Raw genomic sequence first — 26,181 nt, 5'->3', positions numbered from 1 at the left:
ATAACCATTACGTAGGAGTGGAAAATTTAACAGTTGATCCTGTAGACTGAATGAAGTTTTTTTTTAACCCAGTATGGGTTTCAAACAAAATATTTGACTGGTGTGCAAGAAAATGAGTGGAAAACTTGTGAACACATTTAAACATTGTGTGCAACAACAGGAAAATAAATTAGACTTTTCTGCTGGTGACTTAGTGTCTTAAAGGTAATGTGTTTTCTGTGTTGACTTGTATGTGTTCACTCAGTGATAACATAAACAACTGAGAAAGAGAGAGTTTTACTTTTATTGGTTAAAGAGAGGTTAATGCCTGCAGTCATTTCTGTTTGAGGAGCAGGGCATTAAAATCATTTTGATGAATAAGAAGTGTACCTGTGTGCACAATAAATCAGTATTATATTTATTGTTTTCTAAAAAATATCTTTTGTAAGAAAAAATATATCTTAATATATTATAATGTTATCTACTGAAACTGTCATAATTTTTAATTATATCATGATGTGTATTTTTGGCCATACTGCCCACTCCTAACATTAAACAAATCAAAAGTCTTAGTAAAGAAATCTAAACTAAAGAATATAATTTTTTGATGCATTAAAAGACCAACTTGAAAAGATTGGGACTGAAGGCTCACAGAAAAGAAGTGAGTCTATCAAAAGGTCTTTTTTATTTTCCCTCAGGTAATTTCAGTTCTGTTATTTAAAAGGAATTTATTAAAATAATTTCTTTCATTAATATGCAGAGAAAAAACTTATCAATTACACAATGACGGGGGTTACTTTTAGTGTGTGTGGGTAAGACGAAATGTGTTGTGCTACAGGTGGTTTCATTTGTGATTGAGCAGGATGAAACCTTTTAGGTAGTGGAATGTATTATTCTGTGTAGTATTTTTTAAGCCCTCTATCTGATGAATTGGATTGAACAGGTTTGGAAATATTATGTTAATTTTTCTAACGATGTTATTCCCAATTCATCATGAGTTTAAAATAGAGTTATTTAGCCGGTGAAAAATTTAATGAATGAATTTTGTCTTTTTGTAAATTGGCCAGTGTACAATATTTGTGAGAGCATGTCTGGACACCGCTATTCTAGTCTTTGGTGCTGCTGCAGTTGCTGTCTCCTGGAAAACTGAAAGGCCCTCAGACCCATGCTGGAAAAAACCTCCAGGTTACCGCTGTCAGGGATGAATGCACCAAATGTGTGATGGGACACCATCCAGTTAACTTTGGCATCATTCATGGCCATACAAGATCAACGCTACAGATCTCTGTTGTCTATGCATGACAGTGATGATGGTATGTGTAAGACAAGGTTATCTTTCTGACATTGATTGTATCACACAGATCTTGCTGGAATTGGAAGCTAAAAGAAAATACATACATTCTAACCATGTGCCATTTATTTTTTTAATCATGCAAGTGAACAGTCTATAATTTTAATACTTTCATGAAATTTCATAACTTTTTAATAGATCTGCACAAATTAAAAGGGTAATGAAAAGGGTTTATTAGACACCTTGGAACCACAGTATGACAGTAGACCCGCTAATTATAGCAGGTATGAATTTGTTACGAATTAAAGAGATTCTCAAACAAGGAATTAAATGTATTTTTTAGGGTATCACACTATGTAGTAGACATTTTACAAATGTTTTTCAAAGCACCATTCACGTTTACACAGGCAATTCCAAAATCACATTATGTGGAAATAAAATAATTTAAAAATTATTTAGTAATTACATTTATGTTAATTATGAATAGACCAGTAGATCAATTTGTAGAACAAATGGCAACTAAATAATAATTGAAATTATACTACTAAGTCTTTAAGTAAGCTAAAATAAGAAAGGACGTATGATTAAATAGCACCCACAGTCATGATCAGAAAGTTCATTCACATTAAAAACACAGAAATGAGTTATTTGTTCAGTGTGTTTCCTCATATTTTATGGATGGTACACTGGACATAGCCTTGGACATCTTCACTTTCAAGATCAGGCTTGGCCTTTACACTATGTGCTGAGTCCTGTAAGACAAAAATCAGAGTTTTAGTAAGTTATGTCTGATCTGTAACAGAAATCAAGCTAGCACAATTCCATATACTATTGCCATTTACCAGACTTGGTAGCATATGTGTAGTAAGAGCTTTTGGTGGTAGATTAAAATGAGAATTTCAATAGTTTCTAAGCCAGCAGTCAAATGCTTTCTCAATGTGTCAGAGTTCACTCTACAGATGACAATAAACGAACTTGCACTGGAAGAACACTCAATAAACCATTTAAACCCATTCTATAGGTGATTGAGTGGGCTGAAATTTGGTGACTGGGGGATCCAGGGCATTAAGTTGACATTATCCTGCTGGGAAAGTTCATTTGCAAATTGGTATACCTCTGGTACTAGTGGTGGTCAACAACAATGTTAGATATTCTGTGGCATTCAAACAGGGTTTTACTCATTTAAAAACACAAATATGTGCAATTGAAACACGCTCCACACCATCGCCAATGTGGTCAGATGGATCAACTGACTTATTGGGTTTTCTTCATATATGCATGGTTCTATCATAGTGAATCAGCAAGAACTAGGATTAGGCTGCCTAAGAAATGTTTTTCTAAACTTTAAGTGAGTAGCATTTCTGAACCTTAGCCCACTGTAATACCATTTTTTTTATTCAATGACAGGAGTGTAACTTATCTGGACTGTCAACAGTTTTGCTCTTTCTGTGTCAATGTACAATTAATTTTGCATTTTGATATGCCTTGTTCATCACCAATTCTATATAAGATGTCTCAGCATCCATTGGCCACTTTTCTCAAAGATCATTAATGACTCTTGCTGGATGTTTTTTGTACGATGGAACGGTTTGGATACACCTGGAACAATGCTGTACCCCAGGTGTGTAATTGTTTCTGGTATGACACCACATAGCATGCTGCTTTCTGAATCACTTAAATGTTCAGTTTCCCAGGTTCTTTGCAAACAAACTTAACATTCTCAGTAATATGTCTGGAACTTGATTCAATGGCAATTTGGATTTGAAAAATTAATAATCATGCATTTTTATCCAAAATAATGTAATTAATAATGGTGTCTCAGAATGTCACTTTCTATACTGACACAAATACCTCTGAGCCAGTCCTTGATAAACTGATAATTAGCATTGAATATTATACATACATACAGTGCATACATACCAATTAGACAATTCAAAGTTGTCAATAAATCCACTGAAACACAAAGAGTACAAGCAATTTCTAAATGGAGACAGAACAGTTGGGAATTGAACTGAGCCATACCTGCAGCTTCATTATATTTGTCTTCACATAAGCCCTATGGAAAAGTCCTTGAAAGGACTTTAAAGGCACAGCTCCCATGACTTTGAATGGAGTTATGGAAGTTTTGTTTTAATTTAGATTAACCTTATTGTTTACTCAACCCAAACTCTAAAGGTAGATCCATTGTTTGGTGCCATTAATAGTGGGATTAAAATTGTTGCTACTTTGTTAACATTCTTACAATGTTGTATGCAGAGCATTTTAAAGAGAGTCAGAGTTTAAGATACATGACCAATCCCCACCATCCTTAGGTTATAGGTATTTAGTATGTATACCAACCTCATTTCTTCACCTTCCAGGAGCTTCATGTAGGTTGCAATTTCAATATCTAGTGTCAGCTTTGTGTTCATCAACAATTGGTATTCTTGTAGTCGTTGAGCCATCTCGTGCTTGGTGTTCTGCAGTGAAGATTCAAGTTCTGCCACATTCTTCTGAGATTCAAGGATTGCCTTTTCCCCTTGTTCCTCTGCTTCAGAAACTGCTTGTGCAAGGGAATCACGCTAACATCCAAACAAAAGAAATATTACAGTGTTGCTTAGTTTAAAATTATTGTTTAAAGGACTTAAATAAATTAAAAACATGATTTTAGTCTTATGATTTGTACAATTCCATACTCTGATCCTACTGAAACTCAGTTTAAAAACTAATATAGTCGTGGTGTACTTTATTTTCATTTAATATTATAATAGCACACAAAAACCTTATAGCAAGCACAGACTACTCATTCCATCACATGTAATCAATTCTTCTTTAAAAATAATTTGAAGATAATTGCAGAAAACTATCTTAATCCATCCATAATTTCAGTTTATGTAGTAGTGACTGTGACATAAATAATTTTGACCTCATCTGAGAATATCTTAGAGAGGTGAAAAGAGCACTTTAAGAAACTCCAAAACCTGGATGATATGCCCAGCTTAGAGAAAGCAGTGCTAGAGTCAGTTTAAGTTCAGGTGAAGTGGAAAGAAGAAGAAAATGATAACATTTATTTAGGGAACTGTTACTGGTATAAATGACTGCAAAAAAGGACACTCGTTTCACATGTGGATGATCATTCCTTTAACCCACTTAGGCAGATATACTGATTTGAAGAGACAGCTGAGAGCAATGTTAGGTTTAAACAATAATGCTGTTCCAAACCACAATTGTCCAAAGGCTACATATGTCCTGACAATAAGTATTATATTGGGAATATATCACCAAACAGAAGTAAAAGCCTTCATGATGCTAATCACCGTACTTAATGTTTTTACTTTTTTTTTTATCATAACTTAGGTTAGCAAGATAACTCATCTATGTAAAATTGACACCAAAGGTTCTATGAGTGAGACACACATTCCAGTCTGAGTCAGTCAACAACAGCAAGAACAACAATTTATTTCTTGTGTAACCCAAAATCACACAAGAAATGTCTCAATGGGCTTCACCAGGCCCTGTTTTTTTACAGTCTCCCAGTCTTGACTCTCTAAGAAGACAAAAAAAACAACTCATAGGTAAAAAAATCTTGGGAAAGGCAACTGAGAGAGAGAGACCCTTATCCCAATAGGTTGTGTGTCAAAAATTGGGGTAAATACAGTACACAAAACACAACACAAGTAATCCTCTTCACAGAGCTAGATGGCCAATCTATCATGGCTACCTCAGAAATACAATACAATAGCACAAACTACTTTGTTCTTGCACAGCGGTCCTCACCCAGTTCAGGCATAGAGCAGAGTGACAACTATAAAGGCAAAATACAAAATAGAATGTACCACTCACTGAATACAGAACTATCACATATGACGATACAGATTTGGTCAAATACGTTAAAGCAAAGTAGAAACTAATTAAGAAAAACAACAACATATGTCCATCAGCTAATTGTAGAATGAGGAAGAGTCATACCAGCCAAACACATTCAGAGTCCTGGAGACCTCGGCCATTCTATAGCTGAGTTAGTGCTAGGCCAGCCAATCAGATGAAAGCAATCTTCTACCTGAGGATTCCAGTACTCCTTTATCTGACATGACTTTTCCATGGGCAGGCAGCTGTTACTGATTAATTAATACCACCCAAACCATGTGCGTCTGGGAACTATACCACATGTGCTACTTGAATAACCTGAAGGGAGGGAGTTTCTCTTCAGAAAGGCGAAAAGACTTGATCTCTAGCTTTCTCAAAAACATTGATTGTTTCTCAATCAGAATTCTTTCTGGTAAACAGAAATAGGTGGAATTAAGGAGTTAGTTAAGAGTGCTCAAAAGAGAACCAAGTAAGAACTTCATTACACAAAGTGTTCTCAGCACACAGAGTCAAGCAGTGTGATTATTCTTTGAGATTACACTTTGGGTTTACCTGCTTCTTAGCAGCATCAACTTCACTTTGTAGCTTTGCAATCTGTCTCATAATTTTGCTGATCTGTGACTTGATTTCCTTTAGATCACGGGTGATGTTCTGATCCTCTTCTGCCTTTTTATTGTACTGTTAGAAAATTAAACACTCAACTAATCAGTCCACAGTGTTGTTCTTGAAAAGCGAACATGAATGAATAATTTATTTTATGCCATAATATTTCAATTACCATTGAACTGTAAGCCTTCTCTGCCTCGTTTCGGCCTTTGGAAGCAAGTTCTTCATAATGTTTCTTGGCCTCATCCACAATGGTAGCCATATTCAGGTTATGGTGGCTTCTCATTTGCACTACAGTTGTGGCATTCTCAATACAGGAATTGATTTCTTTGGTCTCCTGTGTAGGATGTAGACAGAGTGTTGTTTATAAGATTATTTTATACCATTATGTTTAAACAAAGTAAAAAATACAGCTTATTTAGACATCTACACTGAAACTGGGACAGTATGCTGGTATAGTTGTTAACACTGCTGCTTCAAACTTTCAGTGAGCAAGTTTGTGCCTATGCAGTTTACAAATTCTTTCTTTGTCCATGTGAGTTTTCTCCTCGTTCTTTCATTCCCCCCACATCCCTATTAGGTTAATTGGCAAATGTAAAGTGTTTGTTGTAGCATAAGTGTGCCCAGTAGTACATTCTTGGACTGGTTCTAGCATTATGTCTGATGCTTCCAGTGACGTCCTGCTGACTTGTTTTGTAATAATGTGGTTCAGAAGATGAAGGGATGAATTTGCTGCACCTAAATGCCTAATCAAAGCATTTTCACAAAAATGATTAAAGTGGTCCAAAATACATTTAAATTTCAAACTATATAAGGGAAAGGGCTCAGAAACTTTGTAAAATCTGTTGTTCATCTTGTGACATTTAATAACACAATATAAGATGATGCTATTCACATATTGGGCTTTGGTTGGTATTTGTTATTTTTATTATAATTGCGTTTTGTTTAATACATTTCAGACTTATCAAGTTATTGGAATTATTATTGAATTATTCCATACAAAATTTAGTTGAATTATTTATTGTAAACATTGATGTGTGATGTAGGAGTGGTGTCAGTAAATCACATAGATTGTTTATATAAGTGCAGATAAGATTTGTCAAAGTCACTGAGTCTGTCCTTGTGAAATACATACTTAATTGAATTTTAAAGTGTGAGAAGAAAATAACTTCCTCAGCAATATGCCATGTGGCAGTTAAATTCTTCAGAAATGGGTACACATGTCAAATGCAGTGAATGACAATGAATATATGTAAATTTTGTAGGAAGTTTCCAGAAAGGAAGCCTAATAAGACAGTTAAATGAGAATGAAGCAAGTTGAAGCAAAGCAAAAGTCTTATACTATAGGTGAGTGCTAATGTGTTGAATGAAGCTAGATATTACAGAGTATATGATTTATAGATACTGTTTTACGGACATGGAAATAAGGACTTAAGCTGATTTTTAACATATGAATTTTTAAATATTGCTGTAGTTACACTTAATATTTGTCCATAAAACCGTGTTGTCGTGATACGGCAGACTTTCATTACTGTCAGTAGATGTCATTTATTCACTCTGGTGCTCCTTATCTCAAAATTTGCAGTAATAGATGAAATAGAGAACAGGGCATATATTCTTTTACACCACTGTATGTTCAGTAAGTTGAACTGTTCATTATCATTCAAAGCCTTTCTTTATGGTGACTTTTTTCAAGTATTTGCATATTTAAGTCTCCTCCATTTGGCTGTGCTTTTGAAGAAACTAGGACATACCTCATCATATATCTCCCTCAGTAAATCCATTTCTTCATTCATTGTGTGAATGTTATCTTCCGTTTCAATTTTTTCCAGGAATGTGTCATCAAAAGCCTGAGGAATTAAATAGGAATATTAGTATGGGATATCAATTAGAGGTTTTGTTTAAGACCAATGCAGTAGTTCCACAGATCAGGCATTGTTTAAAATGAACCTAAACTGTTGCCTATTAACAGTTTGTGAAGTTCTGTAAATCTTAGGCTTTGTCGAAAGTGAACTAATCAATTACCACCTAAGCTTCATGTATTCTTTATTTAAATACAGGGCTGCACTGCTGCTAATCTGTTCTTCAGGGTTTGTCACCTTTCGAATACAAGAACAAACATTTAGTATTGTTTATCTGTGCATCATTGTTCTTTTGTTGGGTTAAATGGTGTTCTCTTTATTTTTTACTTTTTTCATTTTAGTGCTTGTCTTATGTCTCTCTTTTCTATCCATTTCACTTTTTCTTCTTTGCCTCATTCCTTTTTATTTCTTTATATATGTGATGCTGGAATCAATTAGCATTAGATGTATGAGGTTTGTTTTCAGAAGAATTTAAAAAATTGAATTGATTTTGTACCATCTCTACAAACCACTCAAAGTTAAATGAAGCAGATGAATCACTGTACACCAGGACTTACTTTGTAATTACTGTAATGCTGAGTTAGCATCAACTATAAGAAGCTGAAAGTATCTTGTTCTGAAGGACAATGTTGAGTTATTCTGTTTCAGAACCTCATTGGAGTGAAATTAATGAAGACTTTAAATTTAATGCCAGTCAGACTAGGCTATAGGTTGTTTACAAAAATATCCATTCTTTTATCTATACATTTGTGTGTTGCCTGGTGATGAGTTGCACCAGACTAGCTTAATTCAAAGTTGCAAGAAACATTTTATTGATAAATATCAATGCTCACTGAACCATGTGTGAATGCAGGGTTTTTATTGCATATAATTCTTCTGTTTGTAAAAGCTGGAAACAGGGATAAACTATTTCCTTTTTCCCTAATGCATAATTCTTTAAGACCTACTGAAACCAATAATGGAGGTGAGCGTAAATGAGGATGATATTCCATTTCAATATGTGGGAGGCAAATGCAAGACTACAATACTGCTTAAGGAATAAGCAAAACACATTCTTTTGTTTTATTTTGCTATTATTGATTTCCTTTTTGAAATTACCTTGTAACTGCAATGAACCTCCCTTGATTTTAAAATGTGCGATGGGGTCATTTTGTTAAAGATCCTGGTTAGACTGTCACTCATGTCTGTTAATTTCTTGCAAAGTAATGGGTGTATGCACAGATGGTGTGTATTTAGTGTAAATTAATGCACCTTTCACTTTATCATTAATGTTGAAGAATGTGGTACACTCTGTGGAATTACCATTTGCACCAAATATTGTGTAATATGCAACATTGATTAACGAAGACCCCATACAGTATGCCTTCTAGTTAGCACTGAATAGATCTTACATTGAAAATATTATAAGGTTATTGTATTTCAGAATATTTTCAACTTCTTCCGAATTTATAAGATGATAATTTAGACTTTCAATTGTAAATAACAATTTAGTTCTAAAATATAATATTACAATGTAGGAATTTACCTTTTTACTGTCTGCAAATTCTTTTTCAGAGTTGGTGCGTTTGTTGATTTGATCCTCATATCTGATGAGAGCAGAAAAAAAAAAAATGCAAATTTAGTTACCATGAAGTCAGACATGTGTATTTTTGCTACTAAATGCTTATTTTGTAAGGACCATAATAAAACATTCTGTTTATGAAAAATAATAATATAGTGTATGAATAGTTATCATGATTGTAAATTAATGTTTCAATTTTAATCATAGCTGATAATATCTACTAAAACATGGCTTTAAGGCCTGTCTCAAAATATAAAATTAGCATAACAGATTTTCATTAAAATTAGACCTGTTTGTTTAATTACAGTTTTTCTCAGTTGCTTTTAAGCTTTTTCCAAGCCTTCAGTGCATGCTAAGCAAAACAGCAAACATTTCTTCACAACAGTGAACTATTCCTCATTGAATGTACATCAGTCCCTAATGCTAATGGACTTTTTGCAAAACACTAGACACAGTGGTCATTTGATAACACCAAAACCACCTGAAAGTCTCAGATCAAGCAAATCACAATACAATGGCCTCTGCTGGTAAGGCCTGGACTTGCAATTGTTGACCCACTTGTTGCAAATCTGTCTCTAAACCAATCAAAATAAGCCACAACACATAAAAGGGGTAGGTAAAGTGTTTGTTTGATACATTAACGTAAAATGGAGCAAGACAGACAACCACAACCAATGCAAAAGAAAGAATGGGTGAAAAAAGAAGAGAAGTAGCTGCTGGAAGGGGTGGTCTAAAAGTGTGACATAGAACAGTTGTCTCTGATGAAATCAGAGCAACTATTGTAGACCATGTGATAAATCAAGGCCTCTTAGCGTGAGGCTGGTTTGAGGATGCAGCCAAATGTTCAATGCCACAAATACCAGGGCAAAGAGTCTCACCCATTACTCTTTGTTCAGACATGTCATGCAATGGTCCTGTAGCATACATCCCAACAGTTGGTCCATATAACTCTGTTAAACTGTATTCTTTCCTTGATGAGATTTACAGACATCACTGGTTGCTGAAGGAAAGATGCTGGGGTCAGTGGCCCACACTATGTAGTCACATGGAACGATGTCCCATTTCATCACTCATCTGCAGTAATGGAGTAGTTTAGGGCTCATCCACGCATGTCCATTGAATTCCTTCCTCCATATTTACCATTCTTTTGTCCTAATGAGGAGTTTTTTTCTGCCTGGAGATGAAAGGGTTATGGCCCCTATGCCTATAACAGAATGCCTCTGTTGGATGCTATGACTGAGGCTGAAAGGACAGTCACAGTATCTGACTGTCAGGGGTGGATCAGGCATGCCCAGAGGTTTTTCCCACATTGCATTGCCAAGCGAAATATTTTATGTGAAGTTGAAGATAACAGGTGACTCTATATCCAGGACAGGATCAATCAGACAGGGTAGATTTTAATTTCCAATTCTCAAGCAAAAGGAAACCTTTTTTTGTATATTGCACCCCAACTAAAGCTATAAAAAGCACACTCAATATACTGAACTGTAGCTGATTATGTTGCAGTATTGTTAATAAGATCCACTTCTTCAGCAACTGCTTGCATTTGTCTGATTATGAGTGTAATTCATGATAAACATTACATTCTGAATTCTGTAAACTCCAGTCTATAGTCATGGGGGACCAGTGCCAAAACTGGAATGTGTGGGAATCGAAAGCAACAGTAAACAAGACACCTGACCCTCTTTCACAGGGACCACTTATACATACTCACACTAGACCAATTTAGAATCACCAGTTGGCCTAACACACTTGTGTGCATATAGCAGAGGAAAAGTACCTGAAGAAAATGTGTTAACTCCACACAGAAAATGAAAGGCCACAGGATTATAGGGATTATATATAAACTGGATCTGTGAGGCAGCATGGCTAACTATTTCAAAATAAAAATTAATTTAAACATTTATATTTTATGAAATATTTAACATATTTTTGAAAGTATACATTCCTTGGGATGCAAACATGGGAAAGCCACCAGATGACTCACTTTTGCTTCTGATCTTCTAGCATTTCTTCCAGCATTTCTAACTCTTTCTCAAGTTTTTCCCTCTCATCATCTAAGGCATCTATCTGTTTCTTTTGGTTTGTCTGGCAATCATCAAGCAATTCGTCAATATTTGACTTGTAGAAGTTTTGATTCTGAAGAAGTTCAAGCTTTGCTGTCAGCGTTTTGTTTTCTTTTTCAAGTTCCTGTACCTGTAAAACAATACAATTTATTACAAAAAACCCTACATAAATACTGTGTATGCCATCCATCCATCCATTTTCTGACACTTTTCCGGCCCCAGGTCAGCAGTTTAAACAAAGATTCTCAGATGTCCCTTTTTCCCTCCACCTTCTCAGATATTGAGGTATTCCCTGGGCAGCTGTGAAGATGAGTTGAAGATCTCCTGAATTACCTGGATTAGAGCCTCTACCAAATGTTTCTAACATATCCTCAGTATATGTTTGGATCTCTTCAGCATGGTTTATTAGTAGTTTAATTATCTTTTAGAACTGCATTCTAAAGACAACTGTATGTCTGATGTTCCTTTAGAGCTTATTTGAAACTCAAGGAAGTGTTAGATATTAACAAATGTTTGTGAATGATGTTATAATGAAGCTATTCTTAACAGAGTACAACGTGTACATAGTGGACTAGAGAGGGGGTATCATTAGATGGTTAGGCTGGTAAAATCCTCTGTCTAACATAGTATTTTGCTCTAATTATAAGCTTCAAGTGTTCAGCTTACATATACTTTACGTTATTAGAGGCCTAACTAGGGATGCACCAAATTGTCACCCACTGAAAACAGCAAATAATGGCAGAAGCAGTATTTGGCTCAATTAAAAAAAATGCAGAATTTTTTGGCCAAATGTGTGATGCTATTTCATTTGCTCTTCTGCAGTGGTTATTGGTGATGTTTCAAATGCTGCCTCCTGAGCTATAGGGACCCTCTTTGAGATGGCCAAAATACATTATGAGATACGAATTGTACTGGTTTGTTTACAATGATGAACTCCACCAATGGTGACTTAATACAAGAAACCACAATGCTTTTACAAAAGCAAAGGCAAATAAACAAAAGAAGAAAGAAGGTGGAGGGCTTAAGCTGGGACAAACTGAATTGGGAACCAATGCAATGGCATTTAGGCAAGTTAATAAACAATGCGTATTTGTTCAACTTGCCATTCAAGGGATTGATAAAGAACCCTTACAAGCTATCTGTGCTCTATGTTCTTTTTCATTCATTCATTTAATATTTTATATAGATAACTTTATTTGGCAATTTACAGAAGCTCTTTAAATAAATAAATAATAAATAGGTAGATAAATAAATATACACACACCAGAATGACTATAAAAAAAGGAAAATTAAAAGAAAAGAAAAGGAAAGTTGTGATTGTTACAGTCTAAGTGAAGCGCTATGCAGATGTATTGCTCTTGGTATAAAGGAGCCTCCATAGCATTTCCTGATACTCTTCTGCTGAATAAGTCATTGGCTGAAAGTCCTCAGTGTTAGTGATGTGCAGCATTGTTCATAATGGCACTCAGTTTTGTTTTAATTCTCTCCTTCACTACAACCTCCAGGGGTCCAGAGTGCATCTTACTACTGAGCCTGCTCCTTTAATTAGTTGATTCTGTGAGCCTCTCTTGAAGTGATGTTACAAGCCAAGCACATCACAGCATTAAACTTTTAAATCTTTAAACTATCTAAGATCACACAAGTAACCCTAACTGGTGATATTTTCATTTTGTGTGACAACTTGGTGGAGTTCATATTTTTTATGTTGTGATAAACAGAAAACTTTTTACCAGTAGTGTCTGCACCATTAATGTAGCTGGTAAAATAATTTCTAAGTAAACATTCATTTTAAAAAGTGCATCTACTGGCAGCTTTAAAATAAATAATTCCTGCTTTACATTTGCAGCTACTAAAAGCATTAATTTTAGACACATGAGTATGGAGGATTATTTAGGACAAAAATAAAATAAATAAAAAAAGAATGCAAATAACTTCATTGTGAAATGTGAAAATACATTAATAAAAGCAAAATATGTGAGCATTAACAATTAAGTGTGTCACAATTTCTTTGTTTATTTTGTTATGCATTTACTTAATTATTTCTTCATGTATGTATTTCAGGGACACCACACACAACTTGAAAACTGTTACTTTCACACACAAAGTTGAGAGCGTGGGAACTAGTGAGTCCTCTTTTTTTATTAGTGAATTGTCTGAAGAATGCACATAAATCTTGGTCATTAACAGCCACACTTGGTGAATATAATTCAGATACTGACTCCTGATGATAAATTCAGAGCTTCTTGAAATGTGGGAACAACTTTTTCTTGCATGGCTTTCCATTACAGCCATGTAAACAGTCACATCTCTGAAAATATGTTTCACCAATGATTCACCAATCAAAACGCAGTTCTTGCTAGAGCCCATCTTCTCAACTTTGGTGGGTGAAAATGACTGTTTTTATTTCAAGGTGTATTTCATACTGAATGCACTGTAACTGACATATAAACATACATACATACATACATAAATCATGAAAACTTGTTTTGTGACACATTTATTTACTTTCACATATCATTTTGTTATTACTTAATTATTGTCATATATTACAATATATTTATATATTTGCAAATATATTTATGTAAGTATTTATTTCATTTTGTCCTAAAAATCCTCTATACACGAGGACATCACTAACTCCATAAAGATTGATTGATTAGCTAATAGTTCACATCCCTATCGCAGTCTCTGTGGAGTGTGCACATTATCTCATTGTCTGCAGTGGGCTCCTCCAGGTACCACCTATACAGGTTAGGTTGACTGGCCATTTGAAATTGGCCATGTGTGAATGAACATAGGTGGGAGAATGGGGCTCTACTAGACTACATAAATACTTTCAAAAGAGGCATAGATCAATAGGTTTATTTGTAAAGTTTTTCTTTTTACTCCCTTAATACAGCTGCACTTGTGTCTCTGCCTGTCTTTGTCAGGATAGGGTGGCTGTACAAGCCCCTGGTTTCCACAGTTTATTTCCAGCCAAATCAATATTTTTGCAAAAACTAAAATTATATCTATAGGTATCTACTGGAACTTTGAGGAAAGTAAAAAAAAATACCTGAGGGGACAAATAATATCTTACAATTTATGCAAAATAACTTTTAAATTTATGATGGCAAGGGAAAGAGATATTGCATTGAAAGATATAGCACTGAGCATCTGACAGGCGGTGGAGTGAAATTCACTATTAATACTTGGAACAAACTGCAGTGGGCTGGCGTCTTGCCCGGGGTTTGTTTCCTGCCTTGCGCTCTGTGTTGGATGGGATTGGCTCCAGCAGACCCCCGTGACCCTGTAGTTAGGATATAGCGGGTTGGATAATGTAAGGATGGATCAAAGTGGCAGAGCCTTGCTGGTCTATTCTGGTCCAATTTAAGTCCTACAATCTGGGGACTACGAAACTTCAGTTGGACAGAGTAGGTGAATAGTAATTGACAACTTCTGCTGGGCTGAAAGGAATATTCTTTTATTTTGGTTTATTTGTGTTTCTGAATATGCCCTCTAGGGTTGCTCCCTGCCTTGTACTTGATGCTGATGATATATGCTGGTGTCCCCATTACAGTATATTGAAATACAGTGATTAAAGAAATAAATGATGGTTTTGCCTTTGGGCAGAATGGAAATGCAACCATTGCATTGTGACCTCACTGCTCCAGGGACTGGGATTCAGTGCTTTGCTTAGCCACTGTTTGAGTTTGGTCCTTGGGTTTCCTCCAAAACAGAAGATGGATAAGGAAGGAGGTGCAGGATTTGATTTGCATAATATATAGCATTAAATGTCTAACAGATGTAACTCGTTCATTGTGACCTATCTATATAATAAAATGCTAATGTCTCTGTGTCCATTGTCTTGGATCAATCACAAATTGAGGTAGGATGTGCCTGACACGGCAGGCCAACACATCGGTTGATACAGGTGAAAAGCATAGGAGGAATGCTGAGTGTCACCTTCAAACATGGGAGGTTTCTCCAAGAATACAAATGATATTATTACAGGGGGTAAAGAGAGACCATTTACCATTCGGGCTACCCAAAAAGCAGACAAGAAATAAAAAATGCACTTGAAATATCATATTCTAAGGAGCTGGCTTTATGGGAACTACACTGAGAGAGGACGTGCTAGCTAACATAGGTTGAAACGCAAGGATACTGATGAAAAGCTTAGGATAAACACTGCAGCAGTAGTCACAAGACACCATAACTCAGTGGACACCAGCAATCACATCCTTCCCTTCCACCAAATGCCCAATAAATAGCTGTACTCAGTGCTGGCTGCCAACCTAACATTATGTTTCTATATTTTGGGAGAAAATTTGAGTTACATTACATTAAATTACATTTACTTATTTGGCTGATGCTTTTATCCAAAGCAACTTACAGCATTTATAATACAATTGGTTGCATTTCTTTTGGTTATCCATTTGGAACACAGTTTCATGTAAACACAGGGGGGGCATTTCAGCTCCCACACAAAAGGCCCAATAGCTAAGTTAAGTAATAAGAAGCCCAGAATGTTGTTATAAGCACAAGAAAAAAAAAACAACCAGGACATTTTCAGTAAAGAGCAAAGAAAGAGAATTGTCAGGGACATCAAAATAATATTGAAGCTTCACGGTGAAATGCAGCAAAAACAAGTGTGAAGGTTATAGTCAAAATAAGTTGATACTGAAAATGAATACTGAAACTAACTCTTTGAAACTAACAGAGTTTTGTTGGTCAGATTATCCACCGAGGGATACACAGCACACTGCTAATACTGGAAGGAACAATGACATCACTAACTGTGACAATTGCAGTCAGATAGTCACTTCTTGTACATCCTCAAAATAGCAGTGACAAAAAATGGCATCTGTCTAAATAAAAATAAGACTCAACTGTGCCAACAGCATTGTTAATCTGCAAAATAAAGATACAGTTGGAATGTGCATAGTCCAGAATTCCGTAACAAGTTCAAATGACATCAAAGAAGAAAAAAATAGAGCCAAAAAAAAAAGAAAACATACCTCACAACAAGCTTTATTTTTAAAATAGTAGTGCCAAGTGCTTTACAATGGCATAATCCCTTTTCACACATTCACACATTCATGACTTCTAGGTTTTTAGAATAACTCTCCTAAAGTTTAGTATAAGTAGTTATACACTTTTTTATAAAACAGTTCTGTCTGAACAGTACATTTTTTCTTCCTTAGAAATACGGGTATTAATAGCATTTAAATTAATACATTTGACCTTGTATGCAATTTGTGTGTGCTAAATTATTTAACACATATTTAGTTCAAAAGGAAGAGCTCTTTTGCCATATAATAATTTTTTGTGAACTTACAGTACCTTGTTGATGAAGTCAGCAAAGCGGTTGTTGAGGTGCTTTATATTATCTTTTTCTTGCTTCCGAATGTCATGAATGTTTTTGTCTGTTGCCATGCTGAGATTCAGTATTACTCTAACAGATGTCTTTGGCTGACTTAATGGCTGAAATTTTTCTTTACTTTGAGAGCAATAGTGACTTTGTCAGGTTGTCAGTAAAATACCTCCCGGATGAAACTAGGTTTAAGCAAAATGATTTCATGCGCAGCTTTATATATTGTCTGTAACACAATAGCAAGGGCATTTGCCAAATTTCATTTCCAACTAAGCCATTTTAACAGTATAGAATGCAGGTTCCTGCATTCTTTCTTAAGGTGTTTTTCTTTATGTAACAAGGAAATCCATTTTTAGGCTCAGAAAAATGGCACACTTTAATCCTGTTTGAGCAGCATTTTGAAAAAACAATTGGTAAATAGTCCACCCACAAATATTTTCTATTCAAATCACAATCATTATCTGTCTGACTTGTCAAAATAAAGAAGTAAATAAATAAATAGTGGTGTACATTCTAAGTGATGTGTGCAAGGATCTTGAATTTCTAGTTAGCTGGGTTTAAATAGTAGACTATTCAAGTTCTTTTTAGGGTTTCAGTCACCTGTATATTGAGAACTGAAAAAAAACCACTTTTACAAAAGACTCACAATTTCTGTCTTTTTTGTGGACATTTGACTAAAACTTAACAGACACTTCCATGTGTGCCTCTAAGATATAGTGAAATACAATAAGGCAATTATCTGAGATTGTCAATGTCCAGAACTATTTGAGAATAAAAACAGAAAAAAAGTTACCACAAAGCACTCAAAAGTGAGGTTTTGTTAATAAGTCACATTTCAGAGATAAAGAAACACTTTACAGATGCTTTATAAGTGCTATGGAGCACCAAAGAATCCTTTTTTAAGATCTTATTATGTAATAGTAAATGAGTAATAGTTGCAATTTGCAGTACCTTAACTAAAGTGTTACCAAGATTTTTTTCATGGGCATTTTAATAATTTCTGCTGCAGTTCTGTGTTGTTTAAAGATGCCTGTTTCATCAGAAAGTTTCTTACCTCTGTTATCCATTAAAATATTTTTTTTCTGCAGTCACTACAAAACATATGGGGTGAGTAACATGGGGTGGAGTATTCATTTAACTCTTGAAAGGCTTCAGCTGCAAATATTTGTATACTGTTCTGGACACAGTGGATGAAAAGCAATTGGAAACTCACATCAGGCCAGAAGGCATATTTTCATGAAAAGGTTTCTAGCAAATACAATAAATGACAAAGTAAACTCAGACTAATTATAGTTACATTTTTAATACACAGTATATTGAATTGTTTTGTTTTGATGTACTAATGTCCCCTCCTGGGTTGTTTCCTACCTTGTACTTGATGTTAATGAAATTGTCTCTGGCTTCTATAACAATATTTTGTAGAATGTTAATGAATGATGGTTTTGCCTTTGGGCAGAAAAGTAATGCAGTCCTTACCACTAAGGAAACACAGGCCAGACATGTGGATTCAGTGCTTGACCTAATGACTGTCCATATGAAGTTTAGTACTTTGAGCTGCTTTTTGTATGAAAATGTGCTATATAAATACATGCTGTTGTTGTTACTTGGGTATCCTCCAAAATTTTAAGTTAACAGTTGCAGTTTGAGTAATTGCGGATGTGTTAATTAATGTACCTTTCATTGATGTTGCTGAGTTAGGCACAGTATCCCTTTGGCCCTGATGGAGGAAATGGCGGAAGTCCTTTTTCCACTATAATACTATAATCCACCTTTGCCAACAAGTAGCAGCACAATTTTTTTAGCCTTTCCAGTGTGGTATAGCATGGCTGGCTTTAGGGCGGAGATTTGCATTTCATAATTGTATGTGTTGAGTGGTAAGAGTTGTTCTTCCTAAGAATTGTTATTACTATTTCTTAATAAAAAACTATTACTTTTTATATTTAACTTCCTTGTGTCACAACTGAGCTGGTAAAAACAATAGCTGAAAGACTGCTGGTTCAGTTCCTGCCTATGATTACTATGTAAGCCTAAAGAATGTACTGGACAGCCATCCTATGCACTGTACCTGTAAAGTGCTGAAGTGCCTTGGGAAGGTGTTTATGTACTTATGTATTTGTGTATATGTGTACATATGTGTATATATATAGTGCAGACGGAAAGTATTCACAGCGCATGACTTTTTCCACATTTTGTTATGTTACAGCCTTATTCCAAAATGGAATAAATTCATTTTTTTCCTTAGAATTTTACCCACAACACCACATAATGACAATGTGAAAAAAGTTTACTTGAGATTTTTGCAAATTTATCAAAAATAAAAAAATTGAGAAAGCACGTGTACATAAGTATTCACAGCCTTTGCCATGAAGCTCCAAATTGAGCTCATGGGCATCCTGTTTCCCCTGATCATCCTTGAGATGTTTCTGTAGCTTCATTGGAGTCCACCTGTGGTAAATTCAGTTGATTGGACATGATTTGGAAAGGCACACACTTGTCTATATAAGGTCCCACAGGTGACAGTTCATGTCGGAGCACAAACCAAGCATGAAGTCAAAGGAATTGTCTGTAGAACCTCTGAGACAGGATTGTCTCGAGGAACAAATCTGGGGAAGGTTGCAGAAATATTTCTGCTGCTTTGAAGGTCCCAATGAGCACAGTGGCCTCCATCATCCGTAAGTGGAAGAAGTTCGAAACCACCAGGACTCTTCCTAGAGCTGACCAGCCATCTAAACTGAGCGATCGGGGGAGAAGGGCCTTAGTCAGGGAGGTGACCAAGAACCCGATGGTCACTCTGTCAGAGGTCCACTGTGGAGAGAGGAGAACCTTCCAGAAGGACAACCATCTCTGCAGCAAATCCACCAATCAGGCCTGTATGGTAGAGTGGCCAGACGGAAGCCACTCCTTAGTAAAAGGCACATGGCAGCCCGCCTAGAGTTTGCCAAAAGGCACCTGAAGGACTCTCAGACCATGAGAAACAAAATTCTCTGGTCTGATGAGACAAAGATTGAACTCTTTGGTGTGAATGCCAGGCGTCACGTTTGGAGGAAACCAGGCACCGCTCATCACCAGGCCAATACCATCCCTACAGTGAAGCATGGTGGCGGCAGCATCATGCTGTGGGGATGTTTTTCAGCAGCAGGAACTGGAAGACTAATCAGGATAAAGGAAAAGATGACTGCAGCAATGTACAGAGACATCCTGGATGAAAACCTGCTCCAGAGCGTTCTTGACCTCAGACTGGGGCGACGGTTCATCTTTCAGCAGGACAACGACCCTAAGCACACAGCCAAGATATCAAAAGAGTGGCTTCAGGACAACTGTGAATGTCCTTGAGTGGCCCAGCTAGAGCCAGACTTGAATCCGATTGAACATCTCTGGAGAGATCTTAAAATGGCTGTGCACCGACGCTTCCCATCCAACCTGATGGAGCTTGAGAGGTCCTGCAAAGAGGAATGGGCGAAACTGGCCAAGGATAGGTGTGCCAAGCTTGTGGCATCATATTCAAAAAGACTTGAGGCTGGAGTTGCTGCCAAAGGTGCATCGACAAAGTATTGAGCAAAGGCTGTGAATACTTATGTACATGTGATTTCTCAGTTTTTTTATTTTTAATAAATTTGCATAAACCTTAAGTAAACTTTTTTCACGTTGTCATCATGGGGTGTTGCGTGTAGAATTCTGAGGAAAAAAATGAATTTAATCCATTTTGGAATAAGGCTGTAACATAACAAAATGTGGAAAAAGTGATGTGCTGTAAATACTTTCCGGATGCACTGTATATATTGTGATGGATAGCCAGGACTCTTACCCGGTCAAGATACCTTTGTAACAGAGATTCTGAGGGAAGGAGCTTGCATGGAGCAGTACCTTCCCCGGGATGATGGAGGGCAGCCCCTATGGCTGACTGTGGTTCTATGTGGTTGGAGCATGGAACCTCGGCATTCTCAGGGCCCGTGGCCATTGGCAGGGGGTGCATGGAGAACAACTGAGCCTTCCTCTGCAGGGTGGTGGGAAATGAGGGAAAAGCATTTCCCACTCTTAATAAACGTGTGTTGTGTGCTGGACTTGTGCTCTGTGTCTGTTGTGTCGGATGTTTGTGGAGCTGTACAACCCCTGGTGGTCACGATAGATATATAGATAGATGTGAAAGACACTAAATAATAGATAGATAGAGAGATACTGTACATAAATATATTGGTGATATATATATATATATATATATATTGGTCAAACAATGGCCAAATCTGCCCGTCTAAACAAAGTGCACAAAGGATATGCTGTAGGGAGCTCTGTCTTCTTCACCGTGCGGTCATAGAATGAGTCACCATCCTCCATTACTACTAGAAGGATCACCCCCAAGCACATAAACCAGACAAACCAGACAAAATTGCTATCAAAATATTTAAGTCAAAAAAGTTTAAGAATAATAAAAAAAAAATCTTTAATTAATAATGGATCTATTAACAAAACTTGGTGTCAGCAATCCAACTCGAAACAAGACAAAATAATTAGACTTTTAGGTTATTTTAAGCCTTAGTGTTACAATAAATCCACTCTGACATTTCACATGTATTTAAACAAATTCATATTTTAACTTGAGATGTATGTTATTCATACATATCATGAATATAGTTGCTGACCACATATGGGATAAAGTGGCTTAATAATGTTTGTAAAGTATAAATGATACCAACTAAAATCATATTGCAGAAGACGTGATATCTCTTGAAGAGAAGTCTGAGGTAAAAAAAAACAATATTCAATACTTTTGCAGCCATATAGAGTTAAACTCTTTAGTAAAGGTTAATTTTTGTACTGTCAACTTTGGTACAGCTTTGTGCTCTGTTCTGAAGGGGCAATAATTGCACAATGAGGATTTTTTATTTTAATTATCATGGCTTGTTATTGTCATCATTTCATTTAAACATTTATTATTTATAAAAACATTGATCAGCACATCTTAAAATACATTGTGAAAAAGGTTCTGTGCAACACACAAATTAATTCAACAACAACAAGTAATTTTTACTATAGCACTATTCATGGAGTGCAGGTGCAGAGTGCTGTGAACAATTCTCAGTTAAAATACAAGTATAGATTATACTAATAATTAAATAAAGAAATAGTACTCATAAAATACAGATTACTTAAAACACAGAGAACAATGTAGTAGTATAAGGTAGAATAAGGCAAAAAGTGATCAAACATAAATAGAAACATCAATATATATTCATTAATTAATAGATGAACTATAACCAGTTGATAATGAAAGAGATTAAAGTTGTAAAATAACAGGTCAAAAACAAAGTTACAGTCGCAGAGACTTCGGTCAACTAGCCACCTACACTCTCTTGGGTGTATATATATATACTAGCAAAATACCTGCGCTTTGCAGCGGCAAAGTACTGCCTTAAAACCTTTTTAAACTGAGGGAAAATATACCAATAAGTATTTGTTAAGGATCTCTTTGTATACCACATAGTCATTTTAAAACCGGAGGGCTGAAATGACAAAGATGTGCGCTGAGCTTACTCTTGAGCATGCAACGTACAGTTTGCCATGTGAACAGTAATCTTGTTTCAAATCTCACAGCTTGGATTGCTGCTGTCATAATCGGTTTGAGTTTCATGGTTTATTTCAATTACGACAGTATTTGCAGGACTTGTGTTGAAGTGACGTTCGCCATCTGTCAAGCGTTGTAAGCATACAACCGGTTTCATCGATAACTTCACATCCAGCTTTTGAGAGTTTAAACATTCATAAACATCAAAGTGTCCACTACTGAAATCGTTACCTGTGAATCTAAGATGTTTAAGAGGCATTGGCGGTTGTCGAAAGGTGTAAAATATTTGGCCATTTCAGTACACTTGAAAGTGACAACTGAACAATTCAGCGGCAGCCATCAACTCACATGCATAACCATAGGTGGAGGGCTTAAGCATTTCACTCTTCTAGTGCTCCTGTGTAATATAATTATCTCCTGTACCGTCATCAGTCCACACCTTGAACCTGTTCCAGTCATTCAATACATAAGACACAATGTTCCTCCGGATATCAAGAGTGAGCCTGATATGGCCGTGCAATATGTAACACAGAGAATGGAAAAGGCAGGTGCCATCTCCGGGCATGGAAACCACTCGGTAAGTGACAGTTCTTTGATCGATGGTGATCACCTCGATAGACATGTTAATGGGGGCATGCGGTTGGAACGATAAAGAAAATGGGTACCTGAACAATGTAAAGTAAGTCTAAAATACCTACACAATAACTGTAATCGTAATAAACGAACAATAAAACAGCGGAGAAGCCATGGATTAAACAAACAGGCTGTAGTTATCAGCAGGGAGACGTGAATCCCGTGGCGAAGCAAGGAAGAGAATGTAGAGACCGAAGTGACGGATGGCCTTATATTGGCAGACAGCCAACAATGTAGGAGGCGTTGGGATGGGGGACCCAACGCCGCTTCACAAGGTAACCAAGCTGCAGGCTATGGACGTATATATGTATGTAAGTAGGATTCAGTTAGCGTTGGGAACCCGAGTACCAAATTTCTTGGAGATGGGCCCATAGCTAACAAAGACCGTTGGAAAGTTCAATATGGCGGTAGCATCATACCACAGAAATAAGTACGTACATTGGTTTCAGTTAGCGCAGGGAAGCCACCTACCAAATTTTGTGAAGATGGGGCCATAAATAAGAAAGTTCAACATGGCGGACGTTGTTGACCGTTATGACCTTTACGCATAGAATTTCGAAATGAAACCTGCTTAACTTTTGTAAGTAAACTGTAAGGAATGAGCCTGCCAAATTTCAACCTTCTACGTATACGGGAAGTTGGAGAATTAGTGACGTTGGAAAGTTCAATATGGTGGCTGACAGTGGCGTCATACTACCGAAATAAGTATATACATCTGTTTCGGTTAGCGCAGGGAAGCCGCCTACAAAATTTCGTGAAGATGGGGCCATAAATAAGAAAGTTCAACATGGCAGATGTTGTTGACCGTAATGACCATTACGTTTAGAATTTCAAAATGAAACCTGCTTAACTTTTGTAAGTAAGCTGTAAGGAATAAGCCTGCCAAATTTCAGCCTTGTACCTACACGGGAAGTTGGAGAATTAGTGAGTGAGTGTGTCAGTCAGTGAGGGCTTTGCCTTTTATTAGTATCTATACTAATCACTGACTGACTCACTGACTCACTCACTGACTCATCACTAATTATCCAAGTTCCCGTGTAGGTAGAAGGCTGAAATTTGGTAGGCTCATTCCTTACATCTTCCTTACAAAAAAATGGGCAGGTTTCATTTCGAAATTCTACGCATAATGGTCATAACTGGAAGCTATTTTTCTACATTTACTGTAATGGAGTTGAGCTCGAGAGCCGTGGGGGGCGGAGTTTCGTGTGACATCATCACGCCTCCCACGAAATCACATGAACTGACTATCAACGCAGTACGTAGAAAACCAGGAAGAGCTCCAAAAAGCGCTGAAGAAAACATGCATTATATAATTGAGAAGGCAGTGAAACAATAAGAATCGAGCGAGTGACATATACAACCATATTCATGAGTGCTGCTACTTCGGAAAAAAAGCACGGTGTAAACCAAAACTTTAAATTAAGTTCATAGACAGGCTGCCGCTGGCGTTTGTCATGCCCACGGGTAATGCGGGATACAAGTTTAATGAGAGGACACAGGATATAAACGAGAGTTTTGATCACTTTGTAACTAAGTTAAAATTGCAGATGAAGGGCTGTGCTTATGCAAATTCCGAGAGACTGTGTTTGTGGGGGATTGACAGTTAAGGTGGGTGGGGGATTCACCTCATCATCTCCCCTCCCATTCACCTCATTTCGCTGTGAGCTGAACTCTGCATCTAACGCCGTCTTGAGGAACCAAATTTGTGATGCTGCAACCAAATACTCACAGAAAAAACCACAAGTTAATACACACGCTGTCTCTGTCTCCACACTGAATCCTCCAGGCACTACTTACAAAAGGTTACATTGACAATCGGGTTACGTTATTTTTAAAATGTTTCCTTTTCTTAGCACAAGCACAGCTGAGAAGCTTCGATGCATGTGCTCCATAACGTGTTAAAAAATCACGCATTTAATCACAATTTCCATTCCAAACAACTGCCTGATTTCCTGGTACACGATTACATTGATCAGCGCTTCCCGATTCATTTTACCCTCGCACACCCTTGGTTTGAGAAGAAGTATGAAAAAATATGAGGTTAACACAGAAAAACAGATCGCCAATTGAAGCTTTATGAATAATCGATTCGCCATCAGTAACTGTTTTGGTAAAGCCATACTCAGTGTATCTCAGAAATACCTTTGGTAGGAATAGAAATTGAATTTAGTCTTTAAATTTCTATGGTAGAGAAAAAGTTATGCAATGATGACTAAATTTAACTGTATAGTCAAAACTTGTATATATAAAGTAATTTCCGAATATATAAAGTCAAAACTTGATTATATAAAGTTACTGTCGGAATAAATAAAGTCAAAACTTAAATATATAAAGTCAACGTCGGTATATATAAAGTCAAAACTTGTTTCTGAATATATAAAGTCAAAACTTGAATATATAAAGTCAGTGTCGGAATATATAAAGTCAGCGCTGGAATATCCATCCATTTCCCAACCCATTGAATCCGACCACAGGGTCACGGGGGTCTGCTGGAGCCAATCCCAGCCAACACTGGGCGCAAGGCAGGAACCAATCCTGGGCAGGGCACATGCATCATTTTCAAAACATTAACCGAACAGTGTTTTTTTAATTTATTTTTCTGAATACGTTTTTGTTAACTTAGTTCAGTTCAGAGTCGTTTCAATCAATAGATTTTGACTTTGACTTTATATAATCAGGAATGACTTTATAAATTCTGACGCTGACTTTATATATTCAGGTTTTGACTTTATATATGCGGGAATGACTTTATATATTCAAGTTTTGACTTTATATATTCCAGCGCTGACTTTATATATTCAAGTTTTGACTTTATATATTCCGACAGTGACTTTATGTATTCAAGTTTTGACTTTATATATTCGGGAATGACTTTATATATTCAAGTTTTGACTTATATATTCTGACGCCGACTTTATATATTCAGAAAATCAATGAATTTGCCTGTTTGGCACCCCATAGTATATGTGTGTGTGTGTGTGTATATATATATATATATATATATATATATATATATGTGTGTGTATATATATATATATATATATATGTGTGTGTGTGTGTATATATATATATATATATACTGTACATGTATAACTCATATCAATGACAAAACAATTAAATTAACAATCATGTTACGTTATTTTTAAAATTTTTCCTTTTCATTTTCATAACTTCTTTAACACACTACTTCTCCGCTGCGAAGCACGGGTATTTTACTAGTAGATATATATAGTGGACTCTGTCCTGGTTGCCAAATCTGATGAGAAAATCATTCCATCCGATGATAACAATGCTCATATATCTGAGATGACTCTTTCAAACACAGGACTGCAGCCTGGCAGTAGATCAGCGGGACCAAGTGCCACATCCAATTACTGAGAAGAGAACCTGAATAGAGAAGGGTTAGTGTTGCTTATATTTC

At 36.2% G+C, this 26,181-nt stretch overlaps 1 protein-coding gene across 1 annotated transcript; it reads right to left on the bottom strand.

The window, feature by feature from the left end:
• Positions 1-1,389: 1,389 nt before the first annotated feature.
• On the bottom strand, positions 1,390-16,839 carry LOC120524915 (keratin, type II cytoskeletal 8-like). Its single transcript, XM_039746779.1, has 8 exons — positions 16,537-16,839; positions 11,133-11,341; positions 9,110-9,170; positions 7,477-7,572; positions 5,895-6,059; positions 5,669-5,794; positions 3,611-3,831; positions 1,390-2,022 (listed from the first exon to the last, which is right to left on the bottom strand). Exons 1-8 carry the CDS (start codon positions 16,627-16,629, stop codon positions 2,004-2,006), a joined length of 990 nt encoding a protein of 329 aa, XP_039602713.1. The 5' UTR covers positions 16,630-16,839; the 3' UTR covers positions 1,390-2,003.
• Between the last annotated feature and the right edge of the window lie 9,342 nt (positions 16,840-26,181).

The sequence above is a fragment of the Polypterus senegalus genome, chromosome 3, assembly GCF_016835505.1.
Source record: "Polypterus senegalus isolate Bchr_013 chromosome 3, ASM1683550v1, whole genome shotgun sequence".
Taxonomy (NCBI): domain Eukaryota; kingdom Metazoa; phylum Chordata; class Cladistia; order Polypteriformes; family Polypteridae; genus Polypterus; species Polypterus senegalus.
Note: the sequence above shows the minus strand (reverse complement) of the source record. Positions and strands in the feature narration are given on the sequence as shown.

Excerpts from the sequence above, each read along its gene's own strand:
- LOC120524915 (XM_039746779.1), bottom strand. The coding sequence starts at position 16,629 with ATGGCAACAGACAAAAACATTCATGACATTCGGAAGCAAGAAAAAGAT. Across the intron at positions 11,342-16,536 it reads TTGCTGACTTCATCAACAAG|GTACAGGAACTTGAAAAAGA; the intron begins GTACTGTAAGTT and ends ATTGTTTTACAG. Across the intron at positions 9,171-11,132 it reads CTAGAAGATCAGAAGCAAAA|ATATGAGGATCAAATCAACA; the intron begins GTGAGTCATCTG and ends TGCTCTCATCAG.